This window comes from Bos taurus, chromosome 12 (genome assembly GCF_002263795.3).
Source record: "Bos taurus isolate L1 Dominette 01449 registration number 42190680 breed Hereford chromosome 12, ARS-UCD2.0, whole genome shotgun sequence".
In the NCBI taxonomy this organism is placed as follows: domain Eukaryota; kingdom Metazoa; phylum Chordata; class Mammalia; order Artiodactyla; family Bovidae; genus Bos; species Bos taurus.
Window position 1 is genome coordinate 11,455,939 of NC_037339.1, and position 20,107 is coordinate 11,476,045.

The 20,107-nt window shown below is 41.2% G+C and overlaps 1 protein-coding gene across 2 annotated transcripts in view; it reads right to left on the bottom strand.

Annotated features, from left to right (window-relative positions):
- MTRF1 (mitochondrial translation release factor 1) overlaps positions 1-7,329 on the bottom strand; it is a 41,641-nt gene extending 34,312 nt beyond the window's left edge. The window contains exons 1-3 of one of the 2 annotated variants that reach the window (XM_059891970.1): positions 7,264-7,320; positions 4,810-4,906; positions 3,903-4,331 (exon numbers count right to left, since the gene is read on the bottom strand). In XM_059891970.1, the coding sequence (XP_059747953.1) occupies positions 3,903-4,323 (421 nt within the window). In that variant the 5' untranslated portion in view covers positions 4,324-4,331; positions 4,810-4,906; positions 7,264-7,320. 2 annotated transcript variants of the gene reach the window in all.
- Positions 7,330-20,107: the final 12,778 nt, after the last annotated feature.

The window sequence follows — 20,107 nt, forward strand, 5'->3', positions numbered from 1 at the left end:
TGGCTCTAGTTGCTGGGGACCCAAGGATGAATAAAACATGGTTCAGGCCTCAAGGGGCTCAGTCTGCTGGCAAAGATGGACACATTCACCTTGTTACAATAGGTAGTAAAAGCAGTGCCACTGAGGCCTAAGGGTAGTCTAACCCAGACTTTGACCCTTAAGGAAGATTCCCAAATAAGGTGCGAATCTCTTCCTTGTGTGTGTGTGTGTGATCTTAGCTCCCTGACCAGGGGTCAGGAGGGTGACGTCTCAACCCCTGGCGCACCAGGGAAGCCCCTGACCTCAATTTCTAACTATAAATGGCCTGCTGCAGAACTGTACTATCACTGCTGGCCTCGCCTTGTGCACGTAAGCCTCAGACGGCAGCCAGGCTGCCGTGACTCAATGTGTTGAGTCATGTGTCGGCTGAGTCAAACACCTCAATGTGTTGGCTGGGTCAAAGGTATACCAGAAACACCTGCTGATTTGCAATCATTCCTTGCTGAACTGTAAAATCCAACCTAATTCAATTTCACCAGATTCAATTCAATGTCAACAGAGTCAAGAGTCTATTATACCCTGTGACTGGTGCTGCAGGAAATAAAAAGAAGACACAGGCCCTGTACTTGAGGCTCAGGGAAAGGGACTGAAGTTAAGACATTTACATAAGAGATTAGAATACAAAACAGAGAAAGGTAATCATACTTATTTTACAGAGGGGAGTGAAGCCAGAGTATGATATTCAAGCCATACTTTGTAAGAGGACTGAATTTCAAGAAGATGAAATTGGTGGGTTAAGAACATGAGCAAAGACATGGGATGGTCTGAGTATATTCAGGAAATGGCAAATTGGTCTATTTTGGTTGGAAGATAGAACATGCAAAGGGAAATAAGACTACACAGAGAGGTGGGGGTCACTCTGCAGGGACTCTTAAATGCCAAGCCAAACAATCTATATTTATAGGCAATGGGATTTACTGAAAATTCACAGTAGGAAAGTAGTATAGTTAAGGCTATACTTAAGCTGGGAACCTCTCATAGCTCAGTTGGGAAAGAATCCGCCTGCGATGCAGGAGACCCCAGTTTGATTCCTGGATCAGGCAGATCCGCTGGAGAAGGGATAGGCTACCCATTCTTGGGCTTCCCTTGTAGCTCAGCTGGTAAAGAATCTGCCTTCAATGTGGGAGACCTGGGTTCAATCCCTGGGTTGGGAAGATCCCCTGGAGAAGGAAAAGGCTACCCACTCCACTATTCTGGCCTGGAGAATTCCATGGACTGCATAGTCCATGGGGTCACTAAGAGTTGGACATGACTGAGCACTCACTCACTAGGCTGGAAAAGCTTGGAGATGAGACTACAAGTTAGGAATTTATTGTAAACATCTTTGATGAGCTATAACGAAGATATAAAGTAGTGGAAAGGATAGAAGACTCATGCAAGATATATTACAGAGGTAGACTGTATATTGGACTTCGAATCCTTGGGCAGTGAATAAGAGAAGCAGCTGTGCAATCTCATTGATTGGGTTCAAATCCCTGCTCCTCTCTGGACCAGGTAAGTGACCTTTGGCACTTTAACCTCTCGGTTTCATCTATAAAGTGGGAATATTAATAAAAATTCCTACCTCATAAGGTCATTGTGAGCATTCAAATGAGATTAATATTTGCAAAATACTTAGCTTAGTGCCTGGCACATAATAAGACTCAGTAAATGTAGCTATTATCACTATTATTATAAAATAGCAGAATTGTAGTAGAAACTTTAGAAGCAATCTACTAATTGAATCTACTAATATTGCATGATACAAACATGGCTGACAGAGTTTGTGTCAGTTTAATTGGAAAACATTTAGTAAGCTTCTATTATGCGAAATAGGGTTCGATCCCTGAGTTGGGAAGATTCCCTGGAGAGGGAATGGCAACCCACTCCAGTATTCTTGCCTGGAAAATTCCATGGACAGAGAAGCCTGGTGGGCTACAGTCCATGGGGTTGCAAAGAGTCCGACATGACTGAGTGACTAACATGTATAATATGTGCAAGCAACTTTCCCAAATAATTACAAATTTGAGAGGAATTATGCAAAAGAGTGAAAAATAATACTCATTAAAAGAGGTGAGAAGGGCTTCCCTGGTGGTCCAGTGGTTAAGAATCCGCCTTGCAATTCAGGGGGCACGGGTTAATCCCTGGTCTGGGAAGATCCCACACGCTTCGGGGCAACTAAGCTTGTGCACAACCACTGAAGCCCGCAAGCCCTAGGGCTTGTGCTCCACAAAAAGAGAAGCCACTGCAATGAGAAGCCCGCGCACCGCAACGAGAGAGTAGTCCCGGAACTAGAGAAAGACTGCACACGGCAAGAAACACCCAGTGCAGCCAACAATACAACAAGTACATAAAAAACGATGATACGCAGAATAAAGCTTGATACACAGATGATACCCAGGATGATACACTGAATAAAGCTTATAAATTAAACTGAAAGCTAATAGCAAAGTACGTGTTAAATCCCAGGTTAATCCATTATACTTCTCAACTTCTATATATTCTGGAAACTGTTTATAAAAGAAAAATGTTAAGACAATAATATTAAGAGATACTAAAATTGAAAATTAACACCTCTCACATTATGTATGTAAAATTAACTCAAATAGATCAATGACCTAAATATAAGGGCTAAAAATATAAAACTCTTGGAATAAAACACATATCTGAATCTTCGTGACTGTGGGTTTCTTAGATATGGCACCAAAACACAAACAAGAGGAAAAAAAAAGATAAACCTCATCAAAATTAAAAATGGTGGTGCTTCAAGGGACAACCCACAAAATGGAAGAAAAATTTTGCAAATAATATTTCTGATACGGAACTTGTATCTGTAACATAAAGAACTCGTACAACTCAATAATAAAAAAGACAACTCAATTTAAAAACCGGGCAAAGGATTTAAACAGTCATTTATCCAAAGGTGACATACAATAGGCACATTCATCAGAGAAATGAAAGTCAAAATCACATTTCACACACTAGGATGGCTAGAATCACAAAGGTGGATCACAAAGGTTGGAGAGGATGTGGAGAAACCAGAACTCTCATACATGGGAGATGGAATGTAAAATGGTGCAGCCTCTTAGGAAAACCTGTCAGGCAGCTCCTCAAAAGATTAAACATGGAGTTACCATACGGCAATATATGTCCACACAAAAACTTACTGTACACAAGTATTCGTAACAGCATTGCTCATAATTACCAAAAAGTGGAAACAACTCAATAACCAACAACTCATGAATGGATATAAATAAAAGGTGAGATATCTATACAATGGGACATAATTCATCAATGAAAAGAAATGAAGCTCAGAAACATGCTACAATGAAATTGAACCTTAAACATATCCTAAGTGAAAGAAGCCAATCTTAGCTTATGAAAGAAGCTAACATATTGGATGATTCCATTTATATAAAATGCCTGAAATAAGTAACTGGGTAGAGACAGAAAGTAAGGCTGGTAGGGATGGCGGGATTGGGATGAGATGGCTAAAGGGTGCAGGGTTTCCTCCGAGGGTGATGAAACAATGCCCGTACTACATGAGCCTTCTGATGGGGTAGAAATTGTATTTTTGTGTCCATGGTATGTAGCATCCAGGACAGTGCTCAACAAAGATCTATCCAATAAATTAAAGCTTCTGAAAAGGTCAGTATTCAGTTTCCCAGACCTTAACAGCATCTTGGCAAGGACTGTGAGGACCTCAGTCTCATAGTAGGAGTTACTCTTTAGAAGCTGTCAGACACCCAGACTTACAGTACAGAGTCCTGTCCTTTCCAATTGTAGGGCTTATTACTCGTCGTTTTTTTAAGAGCTCGAGTTCAATATACCTTTAACTTAGAGAATCAATCCTGTACTTGTACACACACACATCTTTTACCTACTTTTACACATTGATTCTAATTCTTCAATGGCTTGTTCAGCCTCCTGAATTTCTTTGTAAATGACCGCAAGCGGGGCCAGCTCAGCATGCCGTCGAGTCAAGGACCTCCGGTCCCCTTCACTGGCAGAGATGTGATGCAAACAATGATCAAGTGTTTGGTACTCCTTATTCAGGTCCTCCATATATTTTTGTAGTGCTTTATGCTTCCACAGCATGCTGGTATCTTGATGACAGTATCTCCTGGAGCAATTCTTATTTAACAGACGATGGACAGTGTGATTCCTGTTTCGCCTAAAGACCCACAGCCTTGTGTCAAGAGGGATCTGTGTAAGCTGATGAGAATGGCGATGGACATGACACTGGAGGTGACCATTAAGAGACAGATGTCTGAAAAGCCAAGCAAATAGGTGACGACGATTCATTTCAGCGTCTGAAACAAAATAAGCGCAAGTTGAAAAATATCAACTCCACAGAGAGAAAAACTGGGAGGAACCTCGAGCAATCTAGCTCAGTTCACTGCCTCAGCCAGCTCCACACACAGTCCCCAAATTCAATAACCCACAAAGGAAAACGATTCTTCAAATCTCTGAATCAAACAAAATAAATGAAGACAGCACTGTTTTCCACCCACTCACCATATATAATTAACTAAGGCAAATGAGTAAGAGTATAATGAATAAATATATCAATAGAATAGGTTGCATCACCTATTTCTTATAACAGATCCAGAATCTAAAATTGAGTGTGTGAATAAGCACAAGTACAAAATAACCATGCAAGCTTAGGTGTCTCATATGTTAACAGATTTCTAAATTTGAAGGAAATACTATTTCCTTGTCTAATACTTTAATTTTAGGTACCCAGATGCCCAAGAAGTCAGGTAACTTAATCATGATTATTCATTCTACCTGTTTCAGGCAGAGTTGAATGCAAGTTGCCTGTTCAGAGCTCAGCGTTTTTCATTCCCAACTATGCAATCTCCCTTCAAAGATGCTTCCCTTTTAGCTGAGATTTAAAGGATAAAAACTTTACATATTAATAGTAAAAATGTAGAAATTTGGCTTTTAAAAAAAGACAATGAAGCTAATTACACTAAATGAAAAAAGCATACTCAAAAACAATATATTATCAATTAGGTTTTCAAATTTTCTACAGCATATGGAATACATGGATTTATGGGGACATTTACTCACTTTTCACTTTCAAGCATTGGAGAGGGAAATGGCAACCCACTCCAGTATTCTTGCCTGGAGAATCCCAAGGACAGAGGAGCCTGGTGGGCTGCCGTCTATGGGGTTGCACAGAGTCGGACATGACTGAAGCGACTTAGCAGTAGCAGCAGCAGCAGCAACCCCTCATAATTGAGGGCAATTTTTATTTTGAAAAAAGAAAACTAGATAAAAATACACACCAAAATGTTAATACTATGGTCTCTAGTTGTGAGATTATAGATACTTTTTCTTTTTCCCCTACTTTTTAGTGTTTTCTGAATTTCCTATACATACAGCACATAGCATTTTTACAATCAAGGAAAAAATTACTTAAAAAATTTCAAGTTAGGTGAATTTGGCTGTGTCCAATAACTATCCGTTCTCCTTCCCTCTAACAGAGATAACCAAAAGAGCTAACAAATGTACACATTTGTGATTACTGAATAAGAAAGGGAGAAGATAAAGTGTTCTAAGAAAAATACTTTGCCCCTACAATCCTGAGGTTCAAATCTGAAGTAAGGGTCAAAACTGATCAGAATCAACCTTTATTATCTCCAGTGTTCCTACTATGCTGCTGCTGCTGCTGCTAAGTCGCTTCAGTCGTGTCCGACCCTGTGCGACCCCACAGACAGCAGCCCACCAGGCTCCTCTGTCCATGGGATCCTCCAGGCAAGAACACTGGAGTGGGTTGCCATTTCCTCCTCCAATGCATGAAAGTGAAAAGTCAAAGTGAAGTCGCTCAGTCGTGTCTGACTCCTAGCGACCCCATGGACTGCAGCCTACCAGGCTCCTCCATCCATGCGATTTTCCAGGCAAGAGTACTGGAGTGGGGTGCCATTGCCTTCTCCTCCTACTATGCTAGGTGTATTAATATATTAGTTCAGTTGATCATTGCAGGTCAGCTAACTTGGATATCATTATTTTCTAAGAAATAGAATGGTATCTAAAATATTCAAAATTTGCAGGGTTCTGCTAACAAAATGTAACTTAATCACACTCTAAAGAGGGCACCAGGGTCCAGTAGCCACAAATGTTAGTCCTCCAGCAGGAGTTACTACTCCTCTTCACATTGAGACAGGCTGGGGGCTGGGACCTGGGACCCTGTTGGTGCAGGGCTACCATGCTTGCCCCTGGACAAACATCTCCAGGAGCAACACAACACAAAGAAACTACAAGGGACTTAACCGCGTGCATGTGCAGTTGGGGCAAATTCTGGACACCTAGATACAAAGAGACCAAAAAGCCCACCTGCCACCTCCCAAGAGCCTGAAGAGCTGGGAGTACAAGCATGGTCCTCAGCATGACCCCTCAAAGGGAGGGACGAACCACCTAATCTACCCCTCCTTCCGACTCCTGGACACGAACAAGCTTGCCTGTCTCTCCCCACCCCCAGCAAGTGAGCAAGCAAGCAAACTTGTTCTGGCTCACCCCTGCTGTAGCAGGGGCCTCAATAAAGCCTTGTTTCAATATCCCGACTAGCCTCTGAACACTTTCTAGTGATTAAGGAGGCCAAGAACCCTGATGGGTAGCAACATCTAGTCTCCATCACAGGTGTGTCCATTTGAAAAAGGACAGAGTAAAAAACGGCAAAAAAGATTTTTGTTGAAACACTTCTAGCTAGAGTTCCTTTTTAGGAACAGTTAGTAGAAGGGGGAGGACAGAGGATGAAAGGGCTAGATGGCATCATCGACTCAATGGACAGGAGTCTGGGCAAACTCCCAGAGATAGTGAAGGGCAGGGAAGCCTGGTGAAGAGTCGGACACCATTGAGCGGCTGAACAAGTAAAATACCTCTCTAGGTCATGAACTTCAATGTTAAGTAAACCCTAAGACCTTCACCCTCTAGGGTTATCTATACTTGAGAATTTCAAGTCTTCTCCTTCACCCCTCACCCCCTCGCCCCCATACATGCAGTTAACAAGATTAATCTGAAATTCTAGGAACTCTCAGCCTCGGCAAATCAGAAGCGACACTAAGCCCGCACGAGGGTATCACGTGTAAGTTACACTGAGTTACTCGGTATCAAGAATGATCCCACAGGGAGGCACCAGGGGGAAAAAAAGCTAGAGAAAGAAAATAGACTTTTAAGATCAGAAAAGAGACATGAACTGTGAGTACTTAAAAAAAAATTAAGGACACTAGGTTTCCTTACTGAAGTCGGAACCTTCTGGGATCCACTACATTTCAGCCCATCGGTCACCGGATCCCTTTCACCTCCGGGTTCACCCAGTCTGGGTTAGAGCCCGACCCCGCCTCCTCGGGCGTCGCCACTCCTCTGCGGCAGAGGAGTTCTTGAGTGTGCGCAACATGAGCTATCAAAGGAAACAAGAGAGAAAACGGTACAGCAAGAAAACGTTCCCCGAGACGGCCGTGGGCTTGCTCATCTGGAGTCAGAACCCAAAGTGTGGCTTGCCAGGGGAGGGAGAAGGGACGGGCAACGCGGGCTCGGGTGTTGAATGAACCATGACTCCCGGGAGCGCTTGCCCGGGAGTCCTGGGAGTTGTAGTTTATGTCGGACAGGCGCCCCGCCCCCAACCCCCTAGGCCGAAGCTGCAGCTTCGGTTTTCCCAGTTTCAGGCAAGCTCAAAAGGGAAGTTCTCTACAGTTCTGATTAAGAGCTCTTGATATACAAAAATTTCCTTACCTGTGGAGCCACTAGAGCACGGATTCCTGATTTTTTTTTTTTAATAAATGAGGATTCGAAAGTTTACAGGATTCTGAACGTTAATAGCTGTACTTCTCAGCTTTCCTTGCCTGAGAAAATACATAATGGCTAGTTGAGACTGTAAATGTATATCTTTAAAAAATTCATAGCAGTGCTCAGATAGCAAGTTGTGTTCCACTCTTTGTTTACCCCCATGGACTATAGGCCTCCAGACTCCCATGTCCATGGGATTCTCCAGGCAACAATACTGGAGTGGGTTGCCATTTCCTCCTCCAGGAGGTCTTCCCTACCCTGGTGGAGCCCTGGTCTCCCACATTGCAGGCAGATTCTTTACCACTGAAGCCCTAAAAGTCACAAGGAGGATCCAAAATATGGGAGACCATATATAGCCACAAGTTAGTGACTTTATATCTGTTGTATACGCATAAACAGAATTTGGGGGCTCAATTTAGGTTTGTAAACCATCAATTAAGTAAAGCATTAAAAAACATAAATAATAAACAATTCCAGCAAAATGCAAATATATTGCCTTACTTTAAATATTCAAGTAGTATACTTATTTATGTTGCAGATCATATTTACAAGTCATTTGAACTCTGTGCCTCAGTATTTCTTCCTGAAAAGCAGAGGCAACAAGAATTCAATATTACCGACTTCACAGGATATTTTCTTAGGTTATGAACATAAATATAAAAAGGGGAATTAGGCATAAACATAAATATCTAGCATTTATTGCTTATATCAAGGTACCCACTTCTACCAACTACATATTGGATACTATTCTAAATGGCTTAAGCCTTTTAATTAATTTAATCCTTACAACAACCCTAAAATAACCCATTTTGCAGAATAGAAAACTATGGCACAGAGAATTTTAGTAACTTGTCCAAGGAAAAGAACTAGTGAAAAAGCTTACCTGTCTTAATAATCTATGGCTCTTAAGCTCTGATACTAGCTCCCTCCTCCAGAAAAAAAAGAAAGGAAAGCATTCATTCATTCATTCAGTAAATACGGAGCGCTAGTTATGTGCTTCTCACTGTTCTAGACATGAGAATTTAGCAATGAATAGAAAAGACAAAAATCTTTGACCTCACAAATTCCAGAAACTGAAAGTCACTCAATCCTGTCTGACTCTTTGCGACCCCATGGACTTCTCCAGGCAAGAACACTGGAGTGGCTAGCTGTTTGCTTCTCCAGGGGATCTTCCCAACCCAGGGATCGAACTCAGGTCTCCTGCACTGCAAGCAAATTCTTTACCAGCTGAGCCACCAAGGAAGCCCCACAAATTCCAGAGAAACCACGTAAATCATTCTCCTAAATTATTCAACAAAAGCTTTTGACTTTTTATTTTGATATATTATTCAAATATATAACTTAAGTAGTATATATAAGGCTTTCTTCTTAAAAAATAAACCTTAGTACTATGGACTGAATTGTATCCCTTCCAAATTCAATATATTACAGCTAACACTGCTGACAAAGGTCTGTATCGTCAAAGCTACGGTTTCTCCAGCAGTCATGTACAGATGTGAGAGTTGGATCATAAAGAAGGCTGAGCGTGAAAGAATTGATGCTTTTGAACTGTGGTGTTGGAGAAGATTCTTGAGAGTCCCTTGGACAGAAGGGAGACCAAATCAATCCTGAAGGAAATCAACCGTGAATATTCACTGGAAGGACTGATGCTAAAGCTGAAGCTCCAATATTTTGGCTACCTGATGCAGTGAGCTACCTCACTGGAAAAGGCCTTGCTGATGGGAAAGATTGAGGGCAGGAGCAGAAGGGGACAACAGAAGATGAGATGGTTGGATGGCATCACTGACTCAAAGGACATGAATTTGAGTGAACTCCAGGAGATGGTGAAGGACAGGGAAGACTGATGTGCACATTTCATGGGGGTGAAAGGGCTGGACATGACTTAGTGACTAAACAACAACAACAATGCAAATATATAACTTCAGTTCAGTTCAGTCACTCAGTCATGTCTGACTCTTTGCGACCCCATGAATTGCAGCACTCTAGGCCTCCCTGTCCATCACCAACTCCCGGAGTTCACTCAGACTCATGTCCATCGAGTTGGTGATGCCATCCAGCCATTTCATCCTCTGTCGTCCCCTTCTCCTGCCCCCAGTCCCTCCCAGCATCAGAGTCTTTTCGAATGAGTCAACTCTTTGCATGAGGCGGCCAAAGTATTGGAGTTTCAGCTTTAGCATCATTCCTTCCAAAGAACACCCAGGACTGATCTCCTGTAGAATGGACTGGTTGGATCTCCTTGCAGTCCAAGGGACTCTCAAGAGTCTTCTCCAACACCACAGTTCAAAAGCATCAATTCTTCAGCACTCAGCTTTCTTCACAGTCCAACTCTCACATCCATACATGACCACTGGAAAAACCATAGCCTTGACTAGACGAACCTTTGTTGGCAAAGTAATGTCTCTGCTTTTGAATATGCTATCTAGGTTGGTCATAACTTTCCTTCCAAGGAGTAAGCATCTTTTAATTTCATGGCTGCAATCACCATCTGCAATGATTTTGGAGCCCCCCAAAATAAAGTCAGCCTCTGTTTCCCCATCTATTTGCCATGAAGTGATGGGACCAGATGCCATGATCTCAGTTTTCTGAATGTTGAGCTTTAAGCCCACTTTTTCACTCTCCTCTTTCACCTTCATCAAGAGGCTTTTTAGTTCCTCTTCACTTTCTGCCATAAGGGTGGTGTCAACTGCATATCTGAGGTTATTGATATCTCTCCCGGCAATCTTGATTCCAGCTTGTGCTTCCTCCAGCCCAGCGTTTCTCATGATGTACTCTGCATATAAGTTAAATAAGCAGGGTGACAATATACAGCCTTGACACACTCCTTTTTCTATTTGGAACCACTCTGTTGTTCCATGTCCAATTCTGTTGCTTCCTGACCTGCATATAGGCTTCTCAAGAGGCTGGTCAGGTGGTCTGGTATTCCCTTTCTTGAAGAATTTTCCACAGTTTATTGTGATCCACATAGTCAAAGGCTTTGGCATAGTCAATATAGCAGAAATAGATGTTTTTCTGGAACTCTCTTGCTTTTTCCATGATCCAGTGGATGTGGGCAATTTGATCTCTGGTTCCTCTGCCTTTTTTAAAACCAGCTTGAACATCTGGAAGTTCATGGTTCACGTATTGCTGAAGCCTGGCTTGGAGAATTTTGAGCATTACTTTACTGGCATGTGAGATGAGTGCAATTGTGCAGTAGTTTGAGCATTCTCTGGCATTGCTTTTCTTTGGGATTGGAATGAAAACTGACCTTTCCAGTTCTGTGGCCACTGCTGAGTTTTCCAAATTTGCTGGCATATTGAGTGCAGCACTTTCACAGCATCATCTTTCAGGATTTGAAAGAGCTCAACTGGAATTCCATCACCTCCACTAGCTCTGTTCGTAGTGATGCTTTCTAAGGCCCACTTGACTTCACATTCCAGGATGTCTGGCTCTAGGTCAGTGATTACACCCTCATGATTTTCTTGGTCATGAAGATCGTTTTTGTACAGTTCTTCTGTGTATTCTTGCCACCTCTTCTAAATATCTTCTGCTTCTGTTAGGTCCATACCATTTCTGTCCTTTATTGAGCCCATCTTTGCATGAAATGTTCCCTTAGAATCTCTAATTTTCTTGAAGAGATCTCTATAAAGCTTTCTTTTTAAAAAATAAACTTTAGTGCTATGGACTGAATTGTATCCCTCCCAAATTCAATATATTGAAGCTAACTCCCCGTATGACTGTACTAGAGATAAGGCCTTTAAGGTGATTAAATGAAATGAGGTCATATAAGTGGAACCCTAATCTGATAGGATTAGTGCCCTTACAAGAAGACACCAGAGAGTCTGCATAGTCTCTCTTGGTTCCCTTCTCTTTCACAAGGAGTGCAAAGAGGTCACGTGAGCACACAGCAAGATAATAGCCACCTACAAGCCAGGAGAAGAGGCCTCAGAATGAAATCTACCTTGCCAGCACTCTGATCTTGGACTTGCCAGCCTCCAAAACTGTAAGACAATATGTAAAAATTTATTGTGATGTACATAAAACTTTATATACTTTATGAATGTTATTTATCTATTTAAAAAATCACTAAAGAATAAATATTGCTTCCTACTCCATGTTTTTTAAAGAAAGTAATGTTGCTATAATTGTATTTATTAGTATTCAAAGATGTCTACAATACATTTAGTAAAAGAGGATGTTTAAAAAACTTATCAAACTATTCTATTTTATATATATATATATGATGTATATATATTTAAAAGTCTGGTGGAGGGAATTCCCTGGTGGTCCAGTGGTTAGGACTTACGCTTTCACTGCTGTTGCCCCAGGTTCAGCCCCGGTCAGGAAACTAAGATCCTGCAAGTCATGCAGAGAGGCAGGGAAAAAAAAAAGGTCAGTGGAATTATAGGTAAACTGTACTTTCCTTTTTATAATATTACAAATTTACAGAAATTTTGTGATGGGTATTGTAAGTAAGAAAGCTGTTAAAAAAAAAAAGACATTCTTTTATGTTTGATTGAAAAGCCTTATGGAAGTTATTGTTGAATCATTCTATGACGTTAAACAACTTCTATTTCCAAATATTCTGATACATTACAGCAAAAAAGTTTCCAGAAATAGTAATAACAGAGGTTTTCTTCAGTGGGGGAAAAAAATAGCATTTTGATTAAATTAGGAAAGCATATTTCTGAAAATCAAGTCAACTATGAACAGTTTTTTTTGTTGAATGAGTTTGTAATGGGCAATGCAATTTGGTATTTCTTTGTCATAAACAAAATGATCTGCTTCCCCCTACCCCCACCCCATCTTGGAGCACGCTAAGACACCAAAATTCGTGGGGCCATTTTTCAGCTCCATTTAGAGCAAAATCTGCCCCAAGCCCAAAGGAGTAGGGAATGGAGATTTTCACTTGGCTTTCTTTCAGAGACTTCTGGTTTGTTTTAAAGGTTCTGAGGATACTCCCGTGCCTAGAGTACTCACAGGAGGTTTTGGTTTGTTTAAGATTTGTTTACTTATTTAGTTTTGGCTGTGCTGGGTCTTCGTTGCTGCGTGTGGGCTTTCTCTAGTTGCAATGCATGGGTTTCTCATTGCGGCGGCTTCTCTTGTTGCTGAGCACGACTCTAGGCACCTGGGCTTCTGTAGCTGTGGCACAGTGGCTTCGTTGCTCCGTGGCATGCGGAATTTTCCCAGACCAGGAACTGACCCCACGTCCCAGCGTCCCCTGCATTAGCATGCAGATTCCTAACCACCAGGGAAGCCAATAGGAGGTTGATTTGTGCCCTTCTGCAGAAACTTCACATCAATAAAGTGTCTGCTTAGGGCTTTCCAAGAGGCAGAGCAGCAGACTTTCCTTAGCCCTGGATGTTCCTTGGGGAGCTCGACAAGAGTAGGTATAGAGACTGTTCCAGGCTGAGCTGAAACCTTTGGTCCTATGTGGGAAATTTTCAAAAGCACTGGAAGCAACGTTAAATTCCAGCACACAAGCTATAATACATATTTTTCTGGTTCCCTGGAGTTTGGCCTCTTGACCACATATTCAGACATTTCACGATGGAAAGATCAGCAATGGCCTGGGATTTTAATCAGATATATTCTACTAGAGGAAAAGTGAAAGAAGTTATTTAGCAATTTAATACAAAACTCAATCTCTCAATAAGATGGTAAAGTAGAAAAACAAAGATTATTCTTCTTGTATTCTCATAAACAATCTTTCCTGAGAGAAGTGGTTATGAATAATGAAAAACCAGCATTTCTTATTTTCATATATTCATTCAGGTTCTCAAATTTTTTGGAGCTTGAAAAAAAATAAACCTAACAAACACGCCACCTGCTGGTGTTAACTGAGACAGATCACAAATAATGATCACAGTCGAAAGCTAATTAAGAGGTCCTGAAATGTCAACTTATACTGTATTCCTTTTACTCTAGAAAAAAAGGGGGGGGGGGGAGGGGTAGATCCGGGAATTCATCTTTTATCCCATAAACTGGTATTATCCTAGGATGAGGTCAGCTTTGTTAACAGGCTCATTTAGTGTTGTCTCCTACAACTTCTTGACATTTCATCTCTTCTCTTTTCAACCTAAGTATCAGGCTAAGTATTTTTCTTAAATTTTTTACTTCAGGCTTGAATTCTACATTTCAAATTTGCATTTCAATGAATTGTCTTTATATCTTTTTCTACTAACAGTAGTCTTCAAATATCCTCTAGAAGCATTGAAGTACTTTCCAACTGATTTCCAAATCCTCCATTGAGGAACACTCTGTAATCTATACTCTGTGTGTAAATATGTATCTTTTTATTTTTTTCTTTTTATTATGAAAAATTTCAAACAAGCTCAAAAATAGAACAGTAAAACAACCCCCTGTGCATTCATCATGAATTCTCAGTGTTAATCAACTCGATTTTACTTGCCCTCCTCCACCTTTTCATACTAACTGGATTAATTTAAACAAATAAAAAAATGTCATAATTTTCATATGTAAACATTTTTGTATATAGCTGCAGAAGATAAAGATTTTTAAATCATATGATCACTCTTAATAATTAAAAATAACTTCCTAAATATCAAATATTTATAATTTTTTTATTTTATAATTTTTTATATTTCTATTTTATTTTTTATATTTATATTTTATAACATTTTTATTTTATAATTTAAATAAAAATTATTTATTTATAAAATAAAAATAACTTCCTAAATATCAAATATCAAATATCTACTTGTGTGCTCAACTACTCAGTCATGTCCGACTCTTTGTGACCCCATGCACATAAGGTTCCTCTGCCATGGAATTTTCCAGGCAAGAATACTGGGTTACCATTTCCTACTCTGGGGATCTTCCCAGCCCAGGATTGAACCAGCATCTCCTGGGTCTCTTGCATTGGCAGGCAGATACGTCACCACGGCACTACCTGGGAAACCCACAAAGAGCTAGTCAGTGTTAAATTTCTGTGATTGTGTCAGCTTTTTCTTTCTTTTTCTTATTCTTTTCTTCCTTTTTTTTTTTGGCAGTTTCTTTATTCATGTGAAAGTGGAAGTGTCAGTTGCTCAGTCGCCTCTGACTCTTTTCAACCCCCATAGACCTCTGTCCATGGAATTCTCCAGGCCAGAATACTGAGTAGGTAGCCATTCCCTTCTCAGGGGATCTTTCTGACCCAGGGATTGAATCCAGGTCTCTTGCATTGCAGGCAGATTCTTTACTGTCTGAGCCACCAGGGAATCCTGGTGCTTAAAGCACTGATGGAAGAATTAATTCTGCATAGGCTAGTTCAGTTCAGTCACTCAGTCATGTCTGACTATTAGTGACCCCATGGACTGCAGCATGCCAGGCTTCTCTGTCCATCACCAACTCCCAGAGATTGCTCAAACTCTTATCCATCGAGTCGGTGATGCCATCCAACCTCATGCTCTGTTGCTCTGTTGTCCCCTTCTCCTCCTGCCTTCAATCTTTCCCAGTGTCAGGGTCTTTTCCAAAGAGTCAGTTATTTGCATCAGGTGGCCAAAGTATTGGAATTTCAGCTTCAGCATCAGTCCTTCCAATGAAATATTCAGGACTTATTTCCCTTAGGATTGACTGGTTTGATCCCCTTACAGTTCAAGGGACTCTCAAGAGTCTAGAAGTTTAGAAGGTGCCATTTTTGCTGAAAGGGGAAGAAAGAAGTAAACCGATGGGTGCTGAAGGGCTGAAAACAAATGTGGATTGAATGAGTGAATAGATAAGGAGAAAATGTTGTACATGGAAACTGGCAAGTTAGATGCAGTTGAAGAGGAGGTATGCTGAGAATAGAAGGGTGCATGAGCTGGCTTCATGCACCATTCAGTAGACCGTTCACTAGACCATTCAGGTATGACCTAAATCAAACCCTTTACGATTTATACAGTGGAGGTGACAAATAGATTCAATGGATTAGGTCTGATAGACAGAGTGCCCTAGAACTATGAACAGAGGTTTGTGACATTGTACAAGAGGCAGTGACCAGACCGTCCCCAAGAAAAAGAAATGCAAAAAGGCAAAATGGTTGTGCGAAGAGGCCTTACAAATAGCTGAGAAAAGAAAAGACGTGAAAGGCAAAGGAGAAAAGGAAAGACATATCCATTTGAATGCAGAATTCCAAGGAAGAGCAAGGAGAGATAAGAAAGCCTTCCTCAGTGATCAATGCCAAGAAATAGAGGAAAACAATAGAATGGGAAAGACTAGAGGTTCCTTCAAGAAAACTAGAGATACTAGGGAACATTTCATGCAAAGATGGGTACAATAAAGGACAGAAATGGTATGGACCTGACAGAAGCAGAGGATATTAAGAAGAGGTGGCAAGAATACACAGAAGAACTATACAAAAAAGATCTCCACATCCCAGATAACCACAATGATGTGATCATTCACCTAGAGCCAGACATCCTGGAATGTGAAGTCAAGTGGGCCTTATGAAGCATCACTACAAACAAAGTGGAGGTGATGGAATTCCAGTTGGGCTATTTCAAATCCTAAAGATGATGCTGTTCAAGTGCTGCAATATGCTGCACTATGTTCAAGTGCTGTTCAATGTGCCAGCAAATATGGAAACTTAGCAGTGGCCACAGGACTGGAAAAGGTCAGTTTTCATTCCAATCCCAAAGAAAGGAAATGCCAAAGAATGCTCAAACTACCGCACAATTGCACTCATCTCACACGCTAGTAAAGTAATGCTCAAAATTCTCCAAGCCAGGCTTCAACAGTATGTGAACCGTGAACTTCCAGATGGTCAAGCTGGAGTTAGAAAAGGCAAAGGAACCAGAGATCAAATGGCCAACATTCATTGGATCATTGAAAAAGCAAGAGAGTTCCGAAAAAAATATCTGCTTCTGTCTTATTGACTATGCCAAAGGCTTTGACTGTGTGGATCACAACAAACTGTGGAAAATTCTTAAAGAGATGGAAAACCAGGGAATACCACCTGACATGCCTCCTAAGAAATCTGTGTGCAGGTCAAGAAGCAACAGTTAGAACTGGACAGGGAATAACAGGCTGGTTTCAAATCGGGAAAGGAGTATGTCAAGGCTATATATCGTCACCCTGCTTATTTAACTTATATGCAGAGTACATCATGAGAAATGCTGGGCTGGATGAAGCACAAGCTGGAATCAAGATTGCCAGGAGAAATATCAATAACCTCAGATATGCAGATGACACCACTCTTATGGCAGAAAGTGAAGAAGAACTAAAGAGCCTCTTGATGAAAGTGAAAGAGGAGAGTGAAAAAGCTGGCTTAAAATTCAATATTCAGAAAACTAACATCATGGCATCCAGTCCCATCTCTTCATGGCAAGTATATGGGGAAACAATGGAAACAGTGACAGACTATTTTCAGTCAGTTCAGTTCAGTTCAGTCGCTCAGTCGTGTCCGGCTCTTTGCGACCCCATGAATTGCAGCACGCCAGGCCTCCCTGTCCATCACCAACTCCCAGAGTTCACTCAGACTCACGTCCATCGAGTCAGTGATGCCATCCAGCCATCTCATCCTCTGTCGTCCCCTTCTCTTCCTGCCCCAAATCCCTCCCAGCATCAGAGTCTTTTCCAATGAGTCAATTCTTCGCATAAGGTGGCCAAAGTACTGGAGTTTCAGCTTTAGCATCATTCCTTCCAAAGAAATCCCAGGGCTGATCTCCTTCAGAATGGACTGGTTGGATCTCCTTGCAGTCTATTTTGGGGGGCTCTAAAATCACTGCAGATGGTGACTGCAGCCATGAAATTAAAAGACGCTTGCTTCTTGGAAGAAACGTTATGACCAACCTAGACAGCATATTGAAAAGCAGAGACATTACTTTGCCAACAAAGGTCTGTCTAGTCAAGGCTATGGTTTTTCCAGTAGTCATGTATGGGTGTGAGAGTTGGACTATAAAGAAAGCTGAGCACTAAAGAATTGATGCTTTTGAACTGTGGTGTTGGAGAACAGTCTTGAGAGTCCATTGGACTGCAAGGAGATCCAACCAGTCCATCCTAAATGAGATCAGTCCTGAAAATTCATTGAAAGGACTGATATGGAAGCTGAAACTCCAATACTTTAGCCACCTGATGCGAAGAACTCACTCACTGGAAAAGACCCTGATGCTGGGAAAGATTGAAGGTGGGAGGAGAAGGGGATGACAGAGGATGAGATGGTTGGATGGCATCACTGAGTCAATGGATATGAGTCTGAGCAAACTTCAGGAGTTGGTGATGGACAGGGAGGCCTTGTGTGCTGCAATCCATGGGGTTGCAAAGAGCTGGACATGACTGAGTGACTGAACTGAACTGAGCTTGCTTAGATCTCCTGCATCTTGAAAAGTGAATGACTCTTATTAAGGAATCAGCATAGGTTTGCAGAAGGAAAGATATGTAATTGTCATTAGAACGTGGATTGTCTCTCAAAGAATCTGACTGGAGTCACTAGCATCAGAAATCAGTGTTATACACAAAACAGCCCACTGAGTACAACAGCTCTTGACTTCATGCTGGCCGGATGCTGGAGCCTCAAGGTAATGGCAGAAAGACATCTCTCAATGCCGCCCTGATAGGCTACTAATCCTGGAAGCTGGCATCTTGTCTTCAATAACAGGTAGTTGTGCCTGCTGTAACAAGTTTCCTTGGAGTTAAAAGGTTATTGGAAAACGTCTTCTCATTTAAAATAATTTTAAAAATAAGGTAGTAGATTGCTAGAATTTATGATTTAGGAGGTGGGGCAGGTCTTGCTGATTCTAAATTTGGCCATGTGAGTGGGTAGCTAAAATGGGGTAGAAAGTGAAGTTCTTTGGATATGAAACCAAGGAACTGTAAGGCTAGGGATTAAAAAAAAAAAAAGATTTTATTTTTTAGAGCAGTTTTAGGTTCACAAAAAAATTAAGCTGAAGATACATAGATTTCCCTTACAGAAATTCTTACATCTCCCAGGACAGCAAAACATGTGCTACAATTGATGAACCTACACTGACACGTCATTATCACCCAAAGTCCACAGTTTACATTAGGGTTCACTCTTGATGTTGTATGCCCTCTAGGTTTTCAGTGTAGCCAGCACTATAGTGCCATACAGAAGAGTTTCACTGCCCTAAAAACCCTCTTGGCTTCACCTATTCATCCGTCCTTCCCTCTAATCCTTGGCCTTTGACAATCACTGATCTTTTTATTGTCTCCATAAATGTCTTTTCTAGAATGTCATATAGTTGGAATCACATAGTATGTAGCCTTTTCAGATTGGCTTCTTTCACTTAGTAATATATTAATACATGTAATATTCTTCGGTATCTCTTCATGACTTGGTAGCTCATTTCTTTTTAGCATTGAATAATATTCCATTGTCTAGATGTACCACAGTTTATTTATCAAAGGCTAGGGTTTTAAATCCATATAGTTACTGGAATTATAGTAGATGGATACTAGGAGTGAAGCTGAAATGGCAACTATTGTCACTTGGCAGATGAACAAATGAAGGATGGCAACCAACAGGAAAATGAGAAGAGAACAACAGATCTGGTGTAGACTCAAAAATAATGAAGGTGAAGTCTTATGATTGGGGGGGGGGGTGGGGGCGACGGGCAGTGAGATGGGAAAAAAATGTTGATTTCTTCCCTCAGCAGCTCCTACAGTATGTAAGCAGAGGAAGATGCAAAATGAGAGACAGTATCCTTGGTGAAGGGCTGGGTATCAATGAAGGTAAGAAGGAAAAGAATGCTCAGTGAAGGGGTTGAGGATAAAGCACAATGGAAAGGTGTGGCATAGAAAATAGCAACAGGAAGATGAGTTTGGAGAGAAAACAAAGAGCCAAACAAACAAGAACACAACAGAAGTGACAGGACTGGAGGGTGTGAATCTGTTGGTTGGTCTCTTTTTTTTTTAAAAGAGTCTATCTCTCTTTTTTTTAAACATTAAAAAATACATTTATTTATTTTTTGGTTGTGCTGAGTGTGTGTTGCTCTGGGCTTTATCTAGATGTGGTGAGCAGGGGCTACTCTTCGTTGCAGTGTGCAGGCTTCTCACTAGTGGCTTCTCCAGTGGAGCATGGGCTCTAGAGGATGTTTTTGCGCTGACCCAGGGCCTTTGAATAGTACCAATTCTAGGCTGCATTCACTATCTGTGGTTCCATCGGCAATTTGTTGTTTTTGATGAAGGTTCCGACTTGAATCTTGGTGGTGAGGGTTTTTTGTTTATGCATCTCGTGGCATGTTTCAGCTCAGTTCAATCACTCAGTCATGTTCGACTCTTTGCTACCCCATGGACTGCAGCACACCAGGCCTGCCTGTCCATCACCAACTCCTGGAGTTTACCCAAACTCATGTCCATTGAGTTGGTGATGCCATTCATCTCA